This window comes from Lissotriton helveticus, chromosome 5_1, assembly GCF_964261635.1.
Source record: "Lissotriton helveticus chromosome 5_1, aLisHel1.1, whole genome shotgun sequence".
Lineage (NCBI taxonomy): Eukaryota > Metazoa > Chordata > Amphibia > Caudata > Salamandridae > Lissotriton > Lissotriton helveticus.
In genome coordinates this window covers 130,354,306-130,380,725 of record NC_136065.1, presented here as the reverse complement: position 1 = coordinate 130,380,725, position 26,420 = coordinate 130,354,306, and the positions used below count along the sequence as shown (strand labels likewise).

The 26,420-nt window shown below is 44.1% G+C and overlaps 1 protein-coding gene across 3 annotated transcripts in view; it reads right to left on the bottom strand.

The window, feature by feature from the left end:
* The window catches only part of PHF19 (PHD finger protein 19), a 262,877-nt gene that overhangs the window by 177,185 nt on the left and 59,272 nt on the right, over positions 1-26,420 (bottom strand). For all 3 annotated transcript variants that reach the window (XM_078641878.1, XM_078641879.1, XM_078641877.1), the window contains one exon: positions 9,668-9,763. In XM_078641878.1, coding sequence (XP_078498004.1) covers positions 9,668-9,763 — 96 coding nt within the window. The remainder of the gene's footprint in view (positions 1-9,667; positions 9,764-26,420) is intronic.

Here is a 26,420-nt window from a genome sequence, read left to right as displayed (position 1 = left end):
TGAGGGTGGGTGAGGGTGAGTGAGGGTGAGGGTGAGTGAGGGTGAGTGAGGGTGAGGTTGAGTGAGGGTGAGGTTGAGTGAGGGTGAGGGTGAGTGAGGGTGAGTGAGGGTGAGTGAGGGTGAGGGGTTGAGGGTGGGTGAGGGGTTGAGGGTGAGTGAGGGTGAGAGTTGAGGGTGAGGGGTTGAGGGTGAGTGAGGGGTTGAGGGTGAGTGAGGTTGAGGGTGGGTGAGGGTGAGGGTTTGAGGGTAAGTGAGGGTGAGGGTGAGTGAGGGTGAGGGGTTGAGCGTGAGTGAGGGTGAGTGAGGTGAGGGTGAGTGAGGGTGAGGGTGAGGGTGGAGGGTGAGGGGTTGAGGGTGAGTGAGGGTGAGGGTGAGGGTGAGGGGTTGCGGTGAGTGAGGGTAAGTGAGTGTGAGGGGGTGAGGGTGAGTAAGGGTGAGGGTGAGTGAGGGTGAGGGTGAGGGAGTGAGGGTGAGTGAGGGTGAGGGTGAGTGAGGGTGAGGGTGAGTGAGGGTGAGTGAGGGTGAGGGTGGTGAGGGTGAGGGGGTGAGGGTGAGGTGAGGGTGAGGGGTGAGGGTGAGTGAGGGTGAGGGGTTGAGGGTGAGTGAGGGTGGGAGTGAGGGTGAGGGTGAGGGTTGAGGGTGAGTGAGGGTGAGTGAGGGTGAGGGGTTGAGGGTGAGTGAGGGTGAGTGAGAGAGAGGGTGAGTGAGGGGTTGAGGGTGAGGGGTTGAGGGTGAGTGAGGGTGAGGGGTTGAGGGTGAGTGAGGGTGAGGGGTTGAGGGTGAGTGAGGGTGAGGGTGAGTGAGGGTGAGGGTGAGTGAGGGTGAGGGGGTGAGGTGAGGGTGAGGGTGAGGGTGAGAGTGAGGGAGTGAGGGTGAGGGTGAGTGAGGGTGAGGGTGAGTGAGGGTGAGTGAGGGTGAGGGTGAGTGAGTGAGGGTGAGGGTGGTGAGTGAGGGTGGGGTGAGGGGTGGAGAGTGAGGGTGAGGGTGAGGGTGGGTGAGGGTGAGGGTTGTGAGAGTGAGGGGGGTGAGGGGGGTGAGGGGTGAGGGTGAGTGGGGTGAGGGTGGGTGGAGTGAGGGTGAGGGGTTGAGGGTGAGGGGTTGAGGGTGAGTGAGGGTGAGGGTGAGGGGTTGAGGGTGAGTGAGGTGAGGGGTTGAGGGTGAGTGAGGTAACCTGGCATGGTAACCTGAAAAAAATGTGGGTGTGAGCCATGTGAAGGGGTCTGCGGTGAGTGTGAGACCCGAAAAGGCAGAAGTCGGGAAGGAGAGGCTGCGGGTAAGGGTGTGCACGAAAGTGAATGTGCACAAATGGGGCCATGCGGTGGGCGACCAAAGCAGAAGCGGCTGGCAGAATAAGCGGGCCAAGGCCGAGAGTCCACTGGGTGCACGCGTCCTACCCGGAAATGACTGGGGGATAGGTGGGGAATGGCATGGTAACCTGAAAAAAAGGTGGGTGTGAGCCATGTGAAGGGGTCTGCGGTGAGCGCAAGACCCGAAAAGGCAGAAGTGGGGAAGGAGAGGCTGCGGGTAAGGGTGTGCACGAAAGTAAAATGTACACAAATAGGGCCATGCGGTGGGCGAACAAAGCAGATGCGTCTGGCAGGATGGTGGTGCCGGAATAAGCTGTGCACATGTCAGGCCATGCTTCGAGTAACTTATAGAGATGCGGCTGACAGGATAGTAGGGTTGAGAGCAAAAGCGCCGAAGGGGCGTCTGTGTATATGCTGCTAATAATTAAAAAATGCATATGAGAACTGTATTATCGCAAATGATGGACAAGATATCTCACCTGAAAGAAAAACAAGAAATGAAACAAGACGGAGGGCATTGCTGTGGGGAGGGGGGGGGACGGGAGAAATGCACACGGCGGGCAGGGGAGGGGGCGGAGCGGGGAGAGCGGCATGAGGGTGTGAAGCAGCCGGGGCCTTTGAAGTGAAGCTAAGCTTCACTTCAAAGGTGTGGGAGGAGTGCGGCTGAGGGAACAGACGGCGATTTGGTGATGTGCACGGGCATTTTAGGTCAATGCGCTTGCGCGTTGACCTAAAAGCCACGGGCACAGCACCAAATCGCCGCAGTTAGGTAAACTTTGTTTAAAGCCCTATAGTCTCGCTTCTCTCAATGCGCATGCGCATTGATAGGTCACGAGACCTAAAAAGAAAAGGGGCAGTAGTGAAGGAAAATCTATTATCTTCTAAAAGAACCCTCACTCACCCTAGTGGTGACATGCTTCATCATGGGGTTCAGTCACAGGTGGGACCGACTATCCCCACCTGTGTGCTTCAACGCCTGCAAGTGCAGCGGAGCAGGTATGTGTGAAGGAGTGATCAGTGAAGGGAAGTGTGTTTTAAAAGATCACAACTGTGCCTCAACAAACTTTATTAAGGGCCAGCTGTTCACAATAAAAACAGCGAAGTTACTGGGATTTTGAATTAGAATTCCAGTAACTTAGTGTGGATGGTCGACATGTTTCTGCTGGTGATGCTGTTTCGGCTCAGCTTTCTTCAGGACCAAGAAAAAGAAAGAAAAAGAGTCCTACGGGGGTCCAAGCACGCTAAGGCCTGCCCACACCGTTAGGATTGCAAGAGAGAAGACACAATAAATTTGACTCTCCTCATCAAACTCACGGTTTTACCCGTCTTCAGAATTCCTGCTAATCGTCAGGATGAATTTGGTGCTTCAAGGATTCAACAAGCTTCGTAGGCTCGCAGAGTCGGGCATGTTTTCACTTCCAGCTTTATTTCTTGCCGAAAGACTCGCCGCTCTAGACCTAGTGATCTCACCCCTGCGGCGCGGATCATGGTACTACATGTACCCAGGGCTTGTAAATTAAATACAGCTGGTGGGCCTGTGGAACTTATTTTGCCAACCCCTTAAGTAGCCTTTTAAAATATGTCTCAGCTCTGCCATCGCAGCCTGGGTACATTTTTATACTACTATTATGACCTGGGAAAATAAACCTTTTGCCAGGCCTAAACCTTCCTTTTTAATAAATATAAGTCACCCCAAGGATAGTACCTAAACTTGGAAGTGTGCAGTGCAGTTAAAAAGTCGGATCAGTACTTTTAAGTTTTACATGTCCTGGTAGTGAAAACCTTTTAAATTCATTTTTCCTACTGCAAGGCCTATCTTTCCCATAGGATAACATTGGGTTACCTTTCTACATTTATAAGTGATAACTTTTGATTGGGAGCAGGTGGAATGTCATATTTACAATCAAATAAATTTAAAAGTAAAAACCTCTTAAATGGTCGATCCAGATTTTATATCACAGTTCTGAAAATACTACTTTTATAAAGTTGACTTTTTTTGTCCATATAATACTTTTGAACATATCTAAACAACAGCGAATAAATGGACATCTCGGTTGTTTGAGGTATTTTTATTGATTTGGACACTGGCAGGAACAATATCCAAAGTGCTCCCTGGAACATGGTCGAGTTCAACCTAATTTGCAGGGACGAGGATGAGACCAGATGAGGAAGCATGCCACTACTAGAGTGGGTGAGGGTCTAACATAAAAATGAAACCGTGTTTTTCTTATCTTGTGCCAGCAGGGTGCTTAATTAAGGGATTACTCTTTACATCTAAAATTATTAGGTATAGGATATTTTTATGGTGTGAGTTTGACTTGGGAAAGTGCACCCCACTCCTCATTTGAAAACATCTCACTACACTTCCGGATACAGATTTTGATTGCAATACCCCCATTCGGTGTTTAGTTTAATGATTTACTTGTCCTAACCATTTGGTGCCTTCAGCCTGTATCCTGGGCACAGGACTAGGCGTGGTTGGCAGTTGGCCTTTGTGTATTCTTCTCAGACAGGCACAAAGGGATACTAGTTATTGGTAGGGTGAGCTACCCTGCCAGGATGGAAGTGGCAGAGTTATGCACAGTCCCACTAACATTTCAAAGGAGCTGCCTCAGCACACTCAAAAAAAGGACTTAAGACTAGCCTTTTGTTACTCCAGACATCCTGGGCGCAGGGCAGGGACAAAGGAAATTCCAGAACCATCTGTGGGTTGAAACTTCATACGTTTTATCCACTTCAAACCCGGCTCCATGTATAAAAATTGGACCCTCAGTCCCACTCCTGGACCTGTGGACACTACAGATTAGGTGCTACTAGAGAACTGCCCTGCTGCTGCCTGCGGCCTGGCTTGCTCTCTGAGAAGGAAGACTGGACCTGCTCCCTTTTCCCCCCGTAGTTTTATATAGTGCAAACTTACCCCAAAGGTATCAGAGCGCTTTACATGAGCATCAGTTGCGTTACAGACGGACACATTCATTTTTTGGTAGGTACGGGGAGATTAAGGGGCACATGCATGAAGCATTTTTGTATTCGCAAACGGGCCGATTTGCAGAATCGACCTGTTTACGAATACAAAAAAGGCTTTTCACATACATCAAACCCAAATTGCGATTCGGTAACCTGTTACCGAATCACAAATTGGGTTTTGCGATTTGGTATTTGGAAGGGGCTTGTTAAGGGCATCCCTTCCTAATACCGAATCCTAACAGAATGCATGAATGTTTTGTGACCGCGAATGCAGTTGGCAAAACATTTGCATATTACCACCTACCTCACGTAGGTGATATATGTGAATGTTTGTGGCGTTACTTTTATCTAATATTCTGGAAAAACATACTGGGCCCCCTGTGGAAAGGATAATACCCTAACAAGGAAACAACTTATTTGGAAAACAAATTTGCACCGGGCATAGTGCTCAATACATAGCTGTGTAGCAGTGGCAACATAGATCTTTGAACAATTATACACCCAATACTAATATAGTACAAAAATATATCTTTTTTATTTATTTTCTTTTTTACTTCTTATGAATTGTTTTAAATATTGTAAAAAAACATACATACTTATAACAAATGATCATTTACTTAAAAAGCACATCCTAAACACTTCTCTATACATATTTAAACCATAGATTACTATAAGGTGCGATCTACTTAGGAGGTACGAATGTCTTTAGTTCATACAAAAAAACAGTCACAGTTGTTCCAATATTTATAAATGATGTTCGATTACATATACAATTTCTGTCCATTTCAGATTAACTAATCAAAGTTATTGAGTACAAATGTCTTTAGTTCATACAAAAAAACAGTCACAGTTGTTCCAATATCCTGTTGGGTGATAACAAAGATCTGTAACCAGTGTCTTGTCAAAACCAGTACAGATATGGTGTCCGATAATCAATAACTTTGATTAGTTAATCTGAAATGGACAGAAATTGTATATCTAATTGAACATCATTTATAGATATTGGAACAACTGTGACTTTTTTTGTATGAACTAAAGACATTCGTACCTCCTAAGTAGATCGCACCTTATAGTAATCTATGGTTTATATATGTATAGAGAAGGGTTTAGGATGTGCTTTTTAAGTAAATGATCATTTGTTATAAGAATGTATGTTTTTTTACAATATTTGAAATAATTCATAAGAAGTAAAAAAGAAAAGAAATAAAAAAGATATATTTTTGTACTATAGTAGTATTGGGTGTATAATTGTTTGAAGATCTATGTTGCAACTGCTACACAGCTATGTATTGAGCACTATGCCCGGTGCAAATTTGTTTTCCAAATAAGTTACTTCTATCTAAACCTTTAAAATTCAATACCTTCATTTCTAACGATTGGAGTTTTGTCATTTTTGGCCTCAAATTATTTATTAAAATGTGATCAATGGTCCTAAATTGGTTTGGGATTTCTATTGGGTTGTGTTCTCATTGTATTTCTGCTTGTGTGCTGCATAAGTACTTTACACATTGCCTCCAAGTTAAACCTGACTGCTTTTGTGCCAAGCTATGAGAAAGTTAAGCATGGGTTAATTAAGTAACTTTCGAGGATTGAGGTTGTTACTTGAGGAGGGTTTCGTCCTCCTCAACCAACCAATAACCCAATTTCTTACAATACATGACTGTTAAATTCACTGAGGTGAAAAATCTAAAACCTACAGTGACTTTCAACGACAGGTATCCTGGGCAGGGATGCACGATCTCTGGAGCCACGCTATGGTATATTTCCGTCCCACAAAACGCTTTCATCACATACATGTGGCTGCATCTGTGCAAAAAGAAGTGAGCACTCCAATTTCCCCATGCACCAACACTGCTCTGGATGCAGCACTGCTTTAAAACACCTGTTTTTGTACTGTATGCCCCTTTAAATATACTATACCTCTGTTGCGCGTGTAGAGATAGCCCACTTAGCCATCTCATTTGACTGTACTACATGTTTTAGTTTAACAGATGATCACAAATCTGCTGTTAAATAAGAGGCATGAGACTAGAAGCAGCCTGGCATTGCAGTGGATAGTCCCATCAGGATTGCCCCCCAAAATACCGCTTATTCATAAGCATGCAGGCATTTTTTGCGACAAATCAAACATTTAGTGCACTTCTCAAATATCTCTCCAAAGGAGACTGGAGTAAATTACATTTTCTGACAGTGAGCACGGGGTGAGAGTGCCACAGCTGACAAAGTGATCTACAACACCCCAAAATGTTGGAGAGATTAGGGATGGCTGAAGCCCAAAAAGACCATCAAATTAATGAAATAAGCTATTGCTTGGTGCTGACAGCACGTTCTTTTCATGAAATGAAATTTGGGTTTGGAACACCTGGGTTTCTGCAAAGGAAATTCCCAGATGAGCTAGAAACAAAATGTAATAACCGTGGGTCGTTTTCTCACGGGCGCAGTGGGGATCTGGGCCACCGGGCTGCGATCAGAGCCAGGAGCGGGCCTGTTCACTAGTGCCCCAACACGCCGGCTGAACGCTACAGCGGCGCCAGTTTTGGATGGCAAACTGCCATGCAGATATCACATGACCAGTGTCACACAAGATCAATCTATTAATCAATCAGAAGTTTGTATAGCGCTGCTACTCACCCGTGAGGCTCTCAAGGATCTGTTTCCTCTTGCTTCCTTCCTTGGGGGAGAAGCCAGAACTCAAGACGTCTAAAACCCGGGGAAATGTTATGGTTGACAACTTTTTCTATATTGCTTTTTTATTTCTTTTTGGATTTTTTATTTCCTTCTGATCCTCAAACAAGATGCCGCTGTAAGGTGCTTTTTGGGTCTTGCTTGCCAGACAGCACATGCCATCTGTTGTGAGACATATTAGAGTATGTGCTTAGAGTGGGCTTAAAGCCAGAACATTGCTCATCATTGGTTGACTTCATCTTCACTCTCATTTGCTTGCTTCTTATTCGTTAGCGTGTGGGCTTTCCTTCTGCTTCATATGTTTGTCTCAGCCCGACATATTACTGTGTCCTTACACTGCATGGCCTGCTTTTTCGGGAGCTACTTTTTTTGTTTAAGTACTTTATGAGAGTTGATGTGTTTTCCAATTGTCTCCCTAGTGTGCTTCTTTTCCCCTCTTCGTGCTGCTCTCTCTTCCATGCGCTCTTCTCTCCCTGTCATCCTCCATGATGCACTTGCCTGCCCCCACGCCCACGTTGCTTTCTCGGCCAGTTGCTTCTACTATTTCCCAGCTCCAAATGCTCTCTCTCGACCGTATGCTTTTCACCCCTCCCCTCCACGCTTGAGGATTCTCTCACTCACTCACATTTACCCCCCCCACCCTGCGTGTCGTTTTCCCCTAGCCACGCAATCCTTACTCTTGTGTTGCTTCTGAGCACCCCTGCCCAAGTTGTCCCTGCCACCCACTTTTCCCAATGTGCTGCCATCGCAGCCTCTGCTTTAACACAACTTCTGCTTTAAAAAATAATTAAAAAAGAGGTTGTGTGTGCTATTTTCTAATTATTTACTGATCCGATTTGGATCAGTTGCATTTTCTAGGCACGAGAATGCTGTACAGCATTGTTAAAATCATTGACAAAGCCAGTCGGTCCCAAAGGCAAGGCCTATTGACTGGTATAAATTGCTTCAGCATCTGCATCTTTTAACCTAAAAAATATATGCCAGAAATCAAATTCTGTGAACCCCCGCTTTGTAATGCAAATCCAGAACTGAATGCAACAGAGTTGGCAAAGCCTACATGGGACGGACTGTAAGTGCTACAGCTTGAATCTGTGGGACCGACCCAGGTGCAGACGGACCACAAACTGACTCTGGCAAGGCAGGACGGGCCGGCTGCATGGAAGCCTGTGGGCTGCTGCTCTCTTGGTTCAAGACGACCTCATTCCAGATGTTCACAGTTGGATCACTGACAGAATAACGGAAACAGAAATACTGTGTGGACATAACACCGAGTCAAAAATATTGAGGACCAAGAAGGTGAGTGCAAATACGCAAGCCTAGATTTACTATTTCTGAGTCCACATCTATGTACTTTGAAGATATATACATTGTGGGAGTAAATGTATGTGGAGTTATGTATAGTACATCTTTGCTTGCCTATAGAAACTTACCTTCACAATATTTGTGTCCTCAATATTCTTGACACAATATTTTGGTCCATATTTATGTTTCTGATATTCAGTCTAAATCCCTTCACAATCACATTCCTCATTAGGCCGCTTCAGGCAAAAATGTATTCTAATGCTGACCTGCGCAATAAACCACCTGCTCTAGGGCTCCCTTCTGTAGTCCCCTCTGACACAAATGCTGGCCAATCACAGACCCTTCTCCAGAGCTCATGTTCACAGGGAGCAGTGCCGCGCTGGTCCCACTGGGCTGCGCAAGGTATCCCAGACAGCACCTGGACAAACCCATCTGGCCACCAACAATGGAAGCTCATCCACTTTCCACGCATAGGTTACTCAACCTATGGGTTATTTCTAGAATACATGACCCTATTACCAGAAAGAAATGCCATAGTAAAACAAGCACTTGCAATGGAATAGGTCTTGCATTTGTCGGAGTTAGAGCTACTGGCGTTGTAAATGATAATGTCTTTTATCTATCTGTTTTGGTTTGGACTGTAGTGGATATATGAACAGAGACACAGCTGCAGCATTGCCTAGGACCAGCGAAGCAGCTGCAGCACTGCCTAGAGGACTTAGAATGAGGAATTTCCACTGGTACCAGAGAAGCAGCTAGTAGCACTGTCTAGAGGACTTAGAATGATGAATTACTGACAGGACCAAAGATGCAGCTACATCGCTGCCCAAAGGACTTAGAATGAGGAATTACTGATGAGACCAGAAAGACAGCTGCAGCGCTGCCCAGAGGATTTAGAAGGAGGAATTACTGATACCTAGGACCAGAGAAGCAGCTACTGCACTGCCTAGAGGACTTCGAATGAGGAATTACTGATGAGACCAGAAAGACAGCTGCAGTACTGCCTAGAGGATTTAGAATGTGGAATTACTGATGAGACCAGAAAGAGAGCTGCAGCACTGCCTAGAGGATTTAGAACGTACATGAAATAAGGAACACTGAGCACTGTGGAAATGGAAAACACACATATATCATCAGAATGCGAATGAGTAGATTAGTCAGACTAGTTTTATTTTTTTGCCTTCTGATACCGGAAGCCTTATTTACCCATTAAGTCTATAAATCCCAATGTGCAAAGAACAAACCAGGAATGTATGAATGACTGATACATGCATCTGGAAAACGTAGGAGCCCTGTGTCACAGAGTAAGTATAATCAAATCACAGTATTTAAAAAAAATATATGGACTGCCATGCTGACCCCACATTCCTGCAAAAACAATACCACTTCATCTAGGCTGGGCTTACCTAAGCCACATTTTCCACAGATGAGAATTTCGTTTGCAGGTCCAGGCGTTTTGTCCAAGCAGATGTTGCACGCTGGCTCTTCCCCAGGAACACCAGCTAGAAGGAGAACATATTGAAAAAAGAGATCTTGGTAAATAAATAAATCATGTGACATCCTGTAAGGAAACCATTTTAATAACGCTTTAGGGACCTTATAATGACCTCTTCAGGCTCGGAAATGACCAATGGTTCATGTTCGCATGTGGAATGCTGTGGGGTAAGCAAGGGCCTGTGGAATACCAACCCCTTCAAAAACATTTCTTACTTGTCAACTCTTTAGAGGTTCTATATCCTCCCATATAATGGCCCCCCTCTCCAAATGAAAAAAATCAACTGTTCTCCGAATAAACATCTGACTGGGGAACGTTATCGCGTTCGTACAGCAACTCCACCACTGCCTTGCTACTGTACCCTATGGTTACAGTGGGTTCTGGGTTAGACCCATGCTCCTGATTCGATGGCTCTCATGTCTATCTCAGTTCCTTGCTCCTGATTCGATGGCTATCATGTCTATCTCAGTTCCTTGATCCTGATTCGATGGCTCTCATGTCTATCTCAGTTCCTTGCACCCGATTCGATGGCTCTTATGTCTATCTCAGTTCCTTGCTCCTGATGACTTTCCTCCAATTTTTTGTGTTTGGCTTGCCCAATGAGCAGTTTACTCTCACTGTTTTGATTACATGCGTTACACCGTTTCATTGGTCTCTTGACCTTGGAGAGTCATGCGCCCCATTGACTAGACTGCACTTGGCTTGACCAGAGCGCTCAAGTTCGCCTCGTTAATCAGTGAGCAGCTTATGGATTCCAGGTTTTTTCTTTGCATTATGGCACTCTTAGTTCTTTATCCATACAGTGGTAAAGTACACTCACAGTACAAGAATGCCAAGCAACGCCTGGGCAGTATGAGTTTGTCCCATGGAAGCAGAAAACCAGACAGCTAAGTTTAAGAATTGGCACTAGTCACACTCTTGTAGGGTTAGTCAGAAAACGTTCTCTCATTTTTTTGTGTGCAATTTTATAAAGCGCGAACTTGACCAGAAGGTATTAGAGCGCTTTACATGAGCACCAGTTACGTTACACAAGGACACATACATTTTTGGTAGACGCAGGGAGATTAAATGATTTGCCCAGGATCACAGGATGTCGCATGCAACACCACTAGCCAGCTTTGTTAAGTTAACATCACTTTACAGGCTCAGATTTACAATGTTAAAAGAGAAACTACAATTGCCAAGGTACTCCTGGCTTCATAGTCAGCACGGGCTGATGGGGCTACACATGGCATGAGGTGGGGCTATTACTGATTTGATCTTTGCAGGTACATCGTGCTCCAGGCCTTGCTTTTATTTAACAGACTAATGCATTGTGGTACTTGTAGTCTTGGCTCAATTCATTAGACCAAATGAACCTAAGCTGCAGATTCCGGTGGTTTGTAAGAGGAAAGGCCAGGAGGGGAAAAAGATGACTTTGAGGGCCTTAGTATGACTAAATCTAGCTTTGAAGACACATAGGAGGGATGGGTGGAAGCTTCTCCTTGCATACGATCAACAATATCAGCCATGGAGTCCTTGTTGATGGGTGATAACAGTGCCTCGAAGTGAGGAGCTTCCAGCTACTTTCTGGAGCAGGAGAGAGAAGAAGCGAGTTGAGATGTCCCTCCCCATCACGGGTTGGTAGCTTGAGATGGTGTGGCACCTCTTCTCTTGCCCCTCTTGATTGCCAATCTGGGGATGTCAAGGCTTTGTGTGCGTTTTGGCCATCGAATGTGATGGCGGTTTTGGCCGAGCAGGGTGACCTTAGCAGAGGAACCAAAGGATCATCCGACTCCTAGCCTGGTTTACAGGTGAAGAATACACAGGCCACTCAGAGGGGGAGGGGAGAAGAGAGTGTAGGAGTGGATTGCGGAACAAAAGTAGTGGGTTGCCACTCTAGCCCTCTGAATTCCGATGTCCCCCACCTCCCTATGATCGCCAGTATGGACCTCTGTACGTCATGATAACTCAAAACGTGCATCATCCTCGTGCACGAACACGTATGAGTCAATAACTTAACCATCATACATGGCTGAGCCATCTCTAGCAATGGTGTAGGTAATGCTGTCACGGGCCCCATTGCAAGGAAGGATATGGACCTCATGGCCGCTGTCTGAACAGTGAAATACAGCAATAATTTGCGTCCAGTGGGCCACCCCAGCCTCAGGGCCCTGGTGCTACTGCACCTGCTACACCAGAGGTAGATAGGCCCATGATAGCTAGATCTTCATAAGACCAGTCCTGTGTAGAGCTTCTGTATGCAGGTCCCTTATGGGCTAGAATTAGTATCGGTATGGGTAAAAGTGCCTCATCTGTGACCTTAACCCCTTGGCCGCAGCGGTAATTTTGCCGCGGCGCTAGGCGGGGGAGGCCGCGCGGCACCGGCATGCTCGTTACGGAACCACTCCGTCACGAGCCGCGGTGGCGCTGTGCTTGTGACGGAATGGTTCCGTCACGGCCCCGCCCGCCTAATAGAATGCTCAGCGCAGGCGCGAAATCAGCGCCGCGCAGGTGCGGCGGCCGGGTCGTGACGGAACCATTCCGTCACCAGCACAGCACCACCGTGGCTCGTGACGGAATGGTTCCGTCACGAGCATGCAAGGGGTTAAGGATAAACATCCAAAATAAGCAGGGCACAAGTCCTAAAAAAAAGAAGTGGGGGGACGCTGACGTCACAACAGGAAGTGACGTCACAAATGGTGGCTTGCACCATCAGACTCATTGCCTCCCCTCTCTGACCCCTTAGATACCATTGCATCAGAGAAGCCAGCGCGTGATCAGCGTTCTGAATGGGCTCTGATCTCGCCAAAGAGTGAATGTGTGGCTCCATTTGCTCTAGTTATTGAGCTCCCGGTAAAATAAGAGCAGATTAGGCCCATTGTGGTCACTGTGTACGGGCACATCAGTGGCAAAAGTTTAAACAATGTAGAATTATACGTATATTGTTAATTTTTTTATATCGGAGGATATAGCACCAAGAAGCAGCAGGGCGCTTGCGAGAAGACAGAACTGCATTATTGCAGCAGGAGCATCTCAGATGAGCTGTACTAGAACAGCAGAATGCACTACCGACTCAACAACTATAGGAATGGGAAATTAAAGTGATTTGCATAAACTCACACTTTTCTTTTCAAATTTCGAAGGAAAATTTCGGGCTTTTACTACATTTTGAGGTCAGGAACTTCCCTAAACACCGACGCACCACAGTCTGCAGAGTACATGCCGTGCTCTGGATTTCGCCTCCCACAAACGAGCGCCCCGCGCCTCCAAGAAAGTGCACCTGACAGAGAAGGCAAGCACCACGCGCAGCCGTCCAAAAATAACACTTCATTTTTCAGCCTCTCCTTTCTGGGGTAAAGTGCGTGTTCTTGGAGTTCTCGCGCCTTGGGAACGACATCTGCTTCTTGGCGCAGCCGGCAGCGCCGCGCGCCAACAGCATCATAACCAGTGCATTCCGGGCCTCGGCGCCAAGCTTCGAAAACACATCTGTCCGGTCAGCGCCTGGCCGCGCGCCACCGAGCGCGCCGTGAAGAGGACACGTCACGCCTCGCGGACGCACTCTGCCGAGCGCGAGACGTGACAGTTGGTCCTGGACACAGGCCGGGGCCGCGAGGAGGCGGACACTGGGCGCTTTGTAGACGCAGCGCATCCAGAGCGCAGTACGTAAGATTCACACTCCCCGTGGGCAGGGATTAACGTTTTTAATAACTTTTCGTATGAAGGGACAATTTCTAGGTCACATTATTCGTTTTATTGACTTTAAAATCTATTACAAATATGTAAAGTAAATACATTAGCGTGGCAGAAATATCTGGTAAAACTTGGGCTCTCAAACTTCCAAATCTTGTGCATAATTAAATCATACAGTCCAGACTTTTTTTTTAGAACTGGCCTGGAGACATTTTTAGAGAACTTCACTGCCTCAAGTTACTATATTTTGTGTGCGTGTGTGTATATAGATTATATATACATATATATAATATGTATAAGCGTGTATATATATATATAGAATATATATATATATGTGTGTGTGTGTGTGTGTATGTAATTGTAAACAAGCATTGGCAAAAGCAACAGATCACGACAATGTCTGAGCTATTGGCCTTGTCAATGTGAATATCTTTTAGTCATGTTGTCTATCACCACATCTGTTGCTCAGCATAGCTGAAAGTTAACGAAAGCCCAGAATCACAGGTTGTTCATCGGACAACAAGTCTCTTTGCTCCCCATGTTGAGTTTGTCCTGCCCCTCCTAGCAGAAAAAGAGCTATGACATGGCCTGCACTGGCCGCATCGTAGCGCTTTTTTCAGTGTTTGTCAGCCATGCTGAAAAGTAGATGTGCTACTAGACATCATGGCTAAAATATATTCACATTGACAAGGCAGAGACCTATTGGCTTTGTCATTGCTTGTTCGATGTGTACGGGGTCTTGCTGTACAAATGTGGAAGTGATAGAGAGAAACAGTTGAGCAGCTTTGACGTAAAGCGAGGATCTGGTACTACGGCTAGAGTTGCTGCTAGGGGAACCTGAGGAACCAAGTTCGAGTCTCGGGGTCTGTTGAACAATTTGTGATTCTGGGCAAATCACTTGCGCTTCCCCCTGCCTAAGAGAATCAATTTGTCATTGTGTAATGAAACTGGTGAGCAGTGAAAGCTCTCCAATACCATTGGCTGGGTTTAGCACTATGGCAAGATGGAAGACGGAACAAGCGCTCCAATACCATCAGATAGTGCAAAAAAAATCAGCAGCGACGAGGGAGGTAGTGGGGGGACGGTCAAGTAGGGAAGCAGGAGAGAATGAGAAGATGGGCAAGCAACTACAGAAATACACATTTTTTATTGAAGCAGGATCAGCTACAAAAAAAGAATATGTCATTGTGCAATGTAAATGGTGAGCACGTAAGAGCTCCAATACTAATGGCTTGTGTTCGTGCTATGGCAAGACCGACGATATACGTTAATACCATGGAATTGTGCAAAAATAAATAAGCATGTGCTGTTCATGTTTTAACAACTTGTAAAAGAAATGCATTTGTTTATGTACATGTGCATGCATTTTAGTGTTGTGTGTACCTGTACAAGGGAGACGACCTGAAAACACAAGTACCACTATGGAGTGCTTGAAAAGAAAGAAATAAAATAGCTATGCACACCAGCAGCAGTCTAAGGAGACATGCACTCAGCACATGCCCTATGGGATGGCCAAGCACAAGAAGAGGGAATGATACCCGCATGCCATGACAAATGGCATCAAAGGAAATCAAAGTGACGCTGAAGTTTACCATTGGTAGGAAATGGCCGGAGTGTAAACTTACAGATAGAGCACAACACCCCTCTTCCAGACTGCGCATGCGCAGTCTAGCCAAGACCTAAAAAGGATGTCCCAGGTAGGCACCAGGACACCCCAAAGTAAAGATATATATATATATAAAACAAGTACTCCGACCACTTCCACCAAAGCCTCGGCAGCGAAGAAGGAGAAGCGAACCTCTTATTTGCAGGCAAGATGTTCTTTATTCAACCGTACATATCCACAACAGCAATCGACAGATGACGCGTTTCGGGCTCGAGAGCCCTTGATCACATAGAGACTGGTTTGGTTGTAGCCATTTTTAAATGATATGCCCCTTCCTACTCAGGTCACATGGTCAGTAAGTTTAGCATGAAACTCGAAAACAGACTTCAAAATAACCGCTGTCACAGATAAACAATTTTGCACATTATTGTGGCATATTAAAATCGTTCACTGCAAAAATTCTAAATGTGTATATTAGACATTTAACACGGGCTCAAGTGTTATAAACGTTAATAACATTTACATTGCTACCCGATGGAAATGACATCATCCCTTTTATGTGTATATATATTATAACGAAAAAAGGCAATTAATTCCGTACAGATGTCATGACCAGAATCCAATTGAATAATTATCAAAACACGGTTAATCATAAAGTCTTGTTTTGATTATATGTTTGTGTATATATATATGTATGTATGTATATATATATATATATATATATATATATATATATATATATTTATTCCCAGCACGTGACCGTATCTCCCGGCCGCAAAGTGAGGCGCACACTAACACTAAGTTTATACATTTTATTCGGTTAAGCTCACTCCTCTGGACAGACGCGTTTCGGCTACGCCTTCCTCAATGTCATCAAATTACAATCCACAGTAATGAAACTTTATGCAAAATCATATGAACAAAATCATGGTAATCAAGAGAGGACAACGAAATAGCTTGATGCGGCAACATAGATGAGGGGCTAAATGTCTCCATTATTTACAAGTAAATGTGGCGGCCATTTTTGGTAGGTCTATTGAAAATTCATCATATACCAAACCTTTTATAAATGCACCTTCTCATGAGTGGTTGTATATACAGTATTTACATATATACACCCCATTTAGTTCATTTAACCCATGAATTCCTGTCACATCCTTATATATATATATATATATGCAATTGAGTTTGTTCTATATACAATATATACAAACTGTCCAATTTTTTTAAACATTGCATCATTCATATGTTAATTTCCACATTTTGAACCCCCCTGTTCAATTGATCTACTTACGAGAAAAATTAATAACGAAAGGTGCTAAATATCCATGTTCAATAATGGCCACTCTACATAATTGAGCCCTGAATGGGCTAAAGTAAACTCATTCTCTCGGGAGTGCCTCATGTTACTTTTCTGTACAAGTTCTTTAATTTATATTACTCTATGTGAACCCAGAGTTCTTCATCATTATTCAAGCCGCGCGGGGCTTTGGTTTGCAACTCAACAATGTAACGAGATTCAAGTTTGCGTAGCGCTCTAACTCTATCTCCTCCCCTCTCGTTTTTGGTGACCTGGTCAAGACAGAAAAACTTCAGTAAGTTGGAATTCGATTTATGGTATTCCTCGAAATGCCTTGCCACAGGATATGCCGCATCATGATTTTTTATAGGGCGCATATGTTCTGAAATTCTTTTTTTCGTGGGATTGATGGTACTCCCTACGTACCTTTTATTGCAGGGCCATGTGAGACAGTACACTGTATGGTCTGAATTACAATTCATGAGTTTGTTAATTTTATTCATTTTCTTCCTCCCTGGTACTGTAAATTCTTTTATTTTGGTGCTATTCCTGCATGCCTTCAGGCCATACAGGGATAGAAACCAGTGACCATGTCCCTTTTTCTTGCTGTTTCGGAAAAGTGGCTTCTCACCAGCTGATCTTTTAATGCTGGACCACTCCTATAGGTGATCAATGGAGATTCGGGAATGAGGGGTCCTACAATATGGCCTGCCCTCAAAACTTTCAAGTTTCTTCTGAATATTTGAAACAACTCAGTAGACCCAGTTGAATATTGTGTGATAATCCTTATTTGGCCTGTGCATTCTTCCTTCTTTGTAACATTTGGTGTGGATATGAGATTTTCCCTCACTATCTGCTTCATTTTGTCACTGGCTTTATGGAGGAATCCTTTTCTGTATCCTCTCTTTGTGAAGCGATCAAATGCCTTTACATTTTCATTTTCAAAGTCCTCACCCAGTGAACAGTTTAGTCTAATTAATTCCCCATAAGGGATTCTATTGATCACACTTTAGGGGTGGAAACTGTTCGCGTGGAGAACACTATTACCCTCAGTGGGCTTTCTGTAGAGTGTTGTCTCTATTCTGTTGTTTTTAATGAATACCATTAAATCTAAATATGGCACACTGGTTTTGCTGAGACATTCGGTGAATTTTAGATTCACATCGTTGTTATTTAGATCATCTATGTATTGTTTTGCTTCCTCCATTGACCCTCTCCAAACTATGACGAGGTCGTCAATGTATCTTGACCACAGGATCACTTTGCTTAGCCAGACCTCATTATCCCCCACCCAGCCCACGTGCTTCTCCTACCAGCCAACTAATAAATTCGCATAACTGGGGGCGAAGCACGTGCGCATTGCGGTTCCCTGGCGCTGTTGGTATAATTCGCCTGCAAATAGAAAAATATTATTTTCCAGGCAATAAGTGATCAGTTCAATTAGCATAACATTGTGTTCAGTGTATTTCAGTTCTCTTTTGTTCAGAAAGAACTTCACCACCTCTATCCCCTTGCTGTGTTCTATACTCATTTAGAGGCTTGTTATGTCCAGGGTCAATAGTAGCATGTATGGCTCCCATTCAATGTTGTTTATGATTCTTACAAAATCTTTTGTGTCTTTAACATAAGACCATAAATCAATCACCAATGGCTTCAAAAAACTATCGATGTAGATAGAAGTGTTCTCTAGTAGGCTATTTTTTGATGAAACATTTGGCCTACCCGGCGGATTTGTAACACTTTTATGGACTTTAGGGAGGTGATAAAAAGTAGCGAGTTCCGGGGACTTGCAATAAATGAATTTGAAGTCTTCCTCCCTTAATATTCCTATGTCTCTCCATTTCTTAGCTAGTGTGTAGAAGTCTAGGAAAAAAATATATATATATATATATATATATATATATATATATATATATATATATATATATATATATATATATATATATATACACATAGATAGATAGAAGATAGATAGGAGGCATCACCCTTTCACTTTGAAAATAAATCACTTATATTTGGCATCAGCGAAATTCAGAGCCCAATAAATATATATATATATATATATATATATATATATATATACATATATATATATATATATATATTAAAAAATATATATATATATATATTTATATTTATTATTATTATTTTTATGAATAAAGGAGCATTAGGGGCAGCTCATTTATTAACCACTACTCCTTGAAGGAGCCCCCATAATGCCTTGTGAGGACTCTATACAATAATTTATTTTTAAGCTTGGTGATGTTCCTGTAAGGGACAGATGCACCACCAAACATTTTTTTAATGTTGTAAGGGGACTACAGGGAGTGCAGCAGCCCCCAAGCAAAATTAAAAAAAAGGGGGGAAAACAGTTCATCATTGAAGCTATGACCCCAGGAGAACTTACCATATTTCAAAAATAGCTCTATGCTCTTCAGCTGGAGTGTAAGGCCCTCTTGTGGGTGTTTTTATGATTGCTTTTTGTGGGCTGAAAAATTTTAAAAGAAAGACTCAAAGACATGTTGACGCCTTCTTTAAACATTTTTTCGCCCACAAAATGCAATAATAAAAACAATGTTAAAAGAAAGACTCACAGACATACTGATTTTGTTTTTATAAATAAAACTTTATTAAACCTTTTTATAATAATCACTATTATTAAACATTGCATTGTGGGAAATGTCGAAATATATATTTGATTGCAAACATTGGTGGTTTTTGGAGAAAGAGGATAGATCTGCCTAATATGCCAATAGGCCCACTTTTTATATTTTAGTAGTGTGACTCTTTTACAAAGTCAGTATGTCTGCCTGAGTGCGGGCAAGACCTGCAAGACCAACCGCACGCTGTGCAACAGAAGGCCGTGCGAGGGGTGGGGCAGGCTTCTCACAAGGGGTTGGCTGCAGCACCTGTCCACAGGACAGGCGGGAAACCCCACCCATGCATGCCCCAACCTCTGCCTCTCGCCATGCAGTGCTAATTACCCCACATATTACATGACCAACAACATGATCTAAGACATCACTGATAACATGACTGCAACATCTGAAAAGATATAATTGATGAGAAGACTGTGCATGGCGGGGGCACGAATTATAGTTGTTTTAGGCATGTAATTTCACTGAAACTTGCACTTAACTATAATGTTACTTTAATCTTTGTTTTTTTCAGTGAATTTCCTAAGGTTTTTTTTAACCCCTTCCGTGCGGCCGCGATTCCCCAGTGTGCGGCAGCCGCACGAACAGGGCGGGGCCGTGACGAACCCCAGCCGTCATCAGCACACGAGCACCGTGGAGCGTGACGGCTGGGGTTCGTCACCAGCATGGAAGGGGTTAATGTAAAGTAAGCTATAATTACAATTCCTTACTATGACATCACTTTAACGTTTTTTTTTTCAGTGAATATATATATCTATGGCTTCGGCCCACTCTCTTCATCCATTGGTCTCTTCAAGAACCATTGATAATTTAGTTCTGCTCTTTCCTACATTAAAGGGCAATTAATTAATTTACTCTTTGTTTTATATGACAGAGCAAACATTAGTGCACTTCACAAGAGAACACAGAATGAACATAAACAGAGACGATAGTTTCCAAGTAGATGGGGCAAAATCAACAAAGCCGTACACTGCACTGTCCAAAGAGTGCCTGAAATAAGACGATTTTGTAGACCTGGTGGAAAGGAGATCCAAATCCTCGTGGCACTGCCAGAGAAGGCCAGTTTCGAAGAGTGTTCTTGTCTGAAGGTTGGAGGTGCCAAAAGAAGGGGGTACCAGAGAGACTAAGCTTTTCAACCACATAGGAGCGTTAAGAGATGTGCAGTGTTAGCCGAGGCCTCCATGCCGTCTTAAATTGAGTAAATGGTCAACTCAGTTCAGCCACTCCGACTACCCCTCTGGCAAGTTCTGTGGTTGGGGAGTGAGGGATCCAGGGGATGTATGAAAGGATGCTTTCATTTTTAGTTTGAGTATTGTGCTGCTGGTAACCCCTGAACAGCAGCAAGCAGCCAACAGAGGTGGTTTGAATGAATAACCAATCTTATACATAAGGCACTCAGTTTTCAGTTTTTACAGAAAACAGTGTTTCGCTGAATGTGTTTATTTTTTAAAACAGAAAACTACAGAAAATGGGTCTTCTTTTCCATGACTCATCATGTGGTCCCTCAAGTCTTCAGGTCATTACCTGTGCAGATTGGCAGCATGGATAGTTATAAAGAAGTATGAAATGCTCTTAAATAACTTTACAAGTGCACTTGCCTATACTATAATGTTAATTTTTTCAGATGAATGTTTTGTTATATTATATTTTCCTCATTATAGCGCTAAATCTCGACACGGTTCAAAAGTAGGAGTATGCATTATGTGGAAATATATTTGGTACAACTTCATTTATTCATTAAACACAAAATACATATGGAACTATACTAACAATATGGGCAAAAAAAAACATGGATAAATCTAGATGTAAATATTCAAAATATAAATACCATAAAACCAAGAGTCCCATTTATAAAGAGCAACTGTTACTAAGCAGGACTTGGTGCCATTACCAAGGCTGTGAGTGAGGAACAATCAGAAAAAAATAGAGTAATTGTTACAAACTGAGCAACCAAACTGTACGTTTCTTCCTGAAAATGGACTCTGGCAACATGTGCCGCAAGTCCAGTGGACAGCATTCCAATGGTTCGATATCTGGAAGGAAAAAGAACAACTGCCAAATGTGCGAATGCTTGAACGGCGGAGTGCAGATTAAGAATTTGCAGACCTCAAGGAGCCACGAGAGATAGCAAGGTGAATGAGCTTTTGAATGCAGGTGTGGCCTTTATAAGAGTCTTAAAGGCTTTAAAGAGGGCTTTGAAAATGGACCTCGTGTATGTAGGAAGCCAACAAAGCGCTTTCAGATGGACGGAGACAGAGTGGATTGACAGAGAGATGAGCAGCAGAATTTTAAAGAAGTTGAAGCTGATGCAACATGTACCCTGGAAGGTCAAGGTTTATGGAGTTGCCATAATCTAGCCTAGATGTGATTAAAGCATAAACAACGGCCTTTCAAGTGAAAAGCGGGAGAAGAAGGAGAACTTTCATAAGGATTCTAAAGAAAAACATGTGTCACTACTGACGATACTTGGGAAGCAAAAGAAATTTTTTGATCAAATCTGATACTTAGATTGCTGACGGAGACTGAAGGTAAGGGGGCTGACCCAGGTCTGGCGGACGCCACAGTTACGACCAAAGACAAGGTTGCTTGCCTAACAGAAGGATCTTGTTCCTAATGCCGTTCAGCTTATGACAAGTGACATTCATTCATTTAGTCACAGATAACTAGCATGCACGAAAGTTAAGGTCAGAGATCGATACGAGGTTGGTGTCACCAGCATAGATTAGAATATTGAAACCATATGCGCGAGCTAGTAAGGCTAGAGGAGCAACGTCAATGTTGAATACAACAGGGATTCATGAGGAGCCCTGGGGAACACCCCGGAGAGAAGTGGAATTAAACAGTGGTAGAGTAACCGATTAAAACCTGTTGGTGAGGAAGGAGTAAAGTCAATTCAAAACAGATTTACAGAAAACTAGACTGAAAAGGCAGTTTAAGATAACAGTGCGAGAAACCTTGATCAAGGCTGTCGATAGATCTATGGCAGTCCAGCTGTCTTGATTAAGGGTGGCTCAAAGATCTTTCCTGACTGTCAACAAGGCTATTTCCGTATAATGTTGAAGGCGAATGCCCAACTGGGTGCTGTCAAGAAGAGCATTCAATACAAGATAAAGAGATAGTTGTGCATAGATGCATTTGTCTATGATTTTAGCATGTAAGGGAAGAAGGGATATAGCACAGTAGTTGCTCAAGTTGCTGATATCTACAGAGGACTATTTGAGAAGCAGCATTATAGTGGCAAGTTTCCAAACAGAAGGGACTGTGGAGGATGAGAGAGAAGCATTGATTTTTTTCTGCATAGTAAAAGGAGTGCAGGGTGAGGATCTGTAGTGGTACAGCAGCTTTGTACACCGGTTTGGTATCAGCATTATACTCGGACCTCCATTTCCATAAAAAAAATATGGATCGACATTTCACTAAACTGAGGGATCCATGAACCAGGGCACCAAGGCGTCTTGCGCTGAGTGTGGTTGGCGTTAAGTGGAGCCGCGAGTGTAGGGTCGAGGTGATCCCGCTGTTCAAGTGTGGTTCAGTCTTCTCCCCATGAGAACATTTTAGAACTGGGATCATTTTGTGCATTTTAGAGCTCCTTTTCTCTTAAATCTGCTACAAAACTATAGGCTCTGAAAGTGCACTCAAGAAATAGACCAGTAAAGGGGTGGTTTGGGGAAAGGGAGCTGCTGAGGAGGGAGGAATTGCACAGGTCATCTGATGAGAGAAGAAGAGAGACCTAGAACTGCTGAAAGGAGATGCACTACCAAGGTAGTGCTTGTGACGGCCGTTGGCCGACGCGCGCAGGCACGGGTTAGCTCCTTCAGGCGTGCAGAGATTCAGGAGCTTGCTCAATGTTAGGGCTATTCAGAAGTCCATCATGTATTTGCTAAGTCGCTGGAGAAATTCAGTAGTACTTTCAGCTCACTTACATTAGAGACAGCCAAGGATTCACTCAGGAGCTCACTCGAGGATACACAGTCAAGAGCTCATTCACAGCCAAAGATAACCCGGAGCTCTTTCAGGCAATCACCAGGTGCTCACCCATGGGGCGACGGTGCTTATGGGTCAAAGGATATGGGGTTGCCCGGCCTCTGCTTGCATGATCAGGTGATATACAGGCAATGAGGATTGGACCAGTCGCCTTGTTCTGCCAAACCCTCTTTGACTAAATGGCAGAGACTCAGGACCTGAGCTGGCAATGACTGGTCATCACAACCCATCATTCAATACCGCCGGCAGGTTGCCAGTTGTGCAGGGCGTGGCCGGGAACAACAGCAGAGCAGATCTCTCCTAAGTGGAGTCAGCCTGCAAATCCGGACCTGGGGGCCACCTTGTCATAGCTCAGGAGGACAGGGCTCAGGCAGTGAGGGTGGGCAGAGCAGGCAGGCTTGGTGTGGCATTGCCTCTGCAAAAGCAGGCATTGGAAGACAGAAGCCATGAGATGCACTGCACATGGTCTGTGAGCTACATTACCAAAGCTGAGCCAGTCAACCTACAATTAGTCCATGAGAGACTAGGCAGAGTCCAGTGATGGGGCTCTGCCAATGATGGATACTGGGCCTGTCAACAAGGGCTGCATGTCTGCCAACTCACACAGTGCCACCGCGCAACACACCGCTTCATGCATCATCGCAATGCCACGCGGTGAAGGGGCACAGTCACAAGATGAGCAGAAAACACTTGAACACTGGGAGTTTCAAGCTTAGGTGTGAATGCTCTATGCAGCCGGGACAGCATAAATAAAAGAATCGGTAATACTGAGATCTCTGCTGAAGGAATGCACTCCACTGGAGGTCTGGGATAGCAACATGATGCCCTAGTGTGAGGATAACCACCTAGGATAGGTTCACAAACAAGGACTCCAAGTTAAGGAGTATGAGATAAATGAAAATATGTATTTTAATATGTGGTAAATGTTGCCAACGTATACGGGATGTGGTGGCACAGTACTTACAAATATGGAGTGAGCTGTGGGGAAGCCGTGCTGTTGCACTATGTTGTACCCTGTTAAATGCGTGAATCGAGGGGCACAAGTCTCAAACGCAGGGACCTTATAGTTTCAGAATTTGACATCAATTCCCAGTATGAGTTTAGACAAAGGTAGTTGAATCAAGGATTCATAAAAGGACCATGTTAAGAGATATCTTAAGTTCAGGTCAGGCACGAGTAGCTTCTTCAATCCTGATTTCGTTTGTCTTTATTCAGATATTTGTAAAACTGAACATATATAACAAAAAAACTAAAAGTAAAAGAATGCAAAAGAGTACAGGACATGATGACCTACTCCCATCTGACATGATGGGAGGTGCGGTGCCCTGGAAGGATGGAAGGATCAAGCACTGTTCATGCAAGATGGGACTCCAGTGTGGGAAAGGTGCCACAAAACGTGCCATTCCAAGTGCAGACTTGTACAGCGTGTGACATGTATTGGTGCAACGTGTGATATATATGTGTACAACGTATGAGATGCTTTGGAGGCAACGAACGGAGGGGAGAGTGTACCAGTGTGGCACTACACAGATGGATCAGTCTGGGAAAGCGGGCAGTGAATCGGGCGCAGATTAAAGGGGGTGGTAGCTTCCATTACACCATTGGAAAGCAAAGTAGTGAGGCTGAGCCACCGAATTTGATTGACAGGTGCCCACAATACCGTGAGCCACCTTGTTGCTGCAGGTCTTTATCATCCGCCTATGGGTCATGCCCACCTACTTATTGCTCTAGGCGCTACGTCACCGCCATAAAAAAGCCCTAAATATGTAATGTTTTAAAAATCCCCTGAATTTAGGGGTTGTTGAGATTAAATCTATACGTGCACAGGCCTGAGGATAGCGAACAACAAAAACTTTTAGACACAAGAAAGGTAAAAAAAATATCAAATGATTAGCATTCACAGCAAGTGTTCTAATGCAGGTGGAGAAAGGAAACTCTAAATGTGAGGTCAGTGGAGCCAACATGTAACAGGTGAAATTACAAGGAAATATTGATTGCATGATGATAAATTGATAACTGGACATTTTCAAACCATTAAGACGAGGGCAAAACCGACACAGAGGGTGTGTTGTAGTGAGAGGGCTGGGTCATCACACAAGAGTTTGGAGTCACTCAGGTAGGAGGGAAGTTTCTTTTTTCATGTCAGGTTCTGAGGTTACAACCGCAGCTGCATACCCGAGTGGCTCCTGGCTTTGCCATCCAACCACAACATGGGACTTGTCTGGTTTGATCTTCCGTGGTTGTCCGGGACCGTTGTCCAATTGCTGAAGAACACGCGTTCTTGAGAGGTGTGGCGCAGCGGCCAGAGCGTCTGACTCCAAGGGTGGGGCTAACAATTGGATCCCTGGCTGCAGATCAGCACCATGTGAAACCTTAAGGGGTGATATGTCCACGCTTTACAAATATGGATTTTTATTTACGCCTTCGAGTAATCCATGTGCATATGGTCAGAAGGGTATATTCCAGGCAGAGTCAGTGAATGTTTGAATGAATTGGCTCTCTTGAACATGGCCTAGTTATTAAAAAATCGGAACTCCTATTACCAGCGTGAGGTCTTTAAACTCAAAATGGTGGGATGGCATCGTTGGTAGCTTCTTCCTGCTATTACCAGATTATGCGTTGTAGTTTCACTTATATAGAGCTTGAGGCATGGATTCGCTACACCCTATTTAGGAAACAAAAGAACTTTAGCCCTCACGACAAACGAGGCTGTACCCAAAAACTGCAGCTAAATATGGCTCAGTGAATCTACCCTCAAAACATCTCTCACTCCAACCTTCTACATGGCTCCTATATGAAGTGCGGCAACAGGTCAGACCTTTAGAGCTATTGGATTGCCAACCTCAAAAATGGCAGGGGGGAACGTATCCTGCCCTATGCCTTCACTGCACAAATTAGAGCATTTTGGGAGCTGTCTTATTGGCGGCATCTACCTATTGGTCGAGCACATCAGGATATGGCCTAAGGGCTAGTGAGGCCGACCTCCAACCTGGGGAACCGGGTTCGAGTCTCAGCAGAGACGCTCAATATCCTGTGATTCTGGGCAAATCACGAACAAAATAAATGTGCCCGTCTAACGCAACTGGTGCTCATGTAAAGCGCTCTGATGCCTTCGGGTCGACCTGCCGCTATAACCCCCCCCCCCCCCCCAAAAAACATAAAATAAAGGATTTTATTTATTTATTTAATGTGATTTTCTATAACGCGAACATTACCCGAAGGTGTCAGAGCGCTTTACAAAAGAACCGGTTGCGATACATAAGGCCTTAGGATTACATGAGTTACATAAAAGATACAAACAGTAAAAAAAAATTGAAAATGTACAAGTTGTAAAGTCACACAGGAAAGAGATACAAATAGAAAAAATTGCAAATGAACAAGTTGTAAAGTCACTCAAGGAAGAGATACAAATGGATAAACTGTAAGAATCAAATAGGAATGGTAG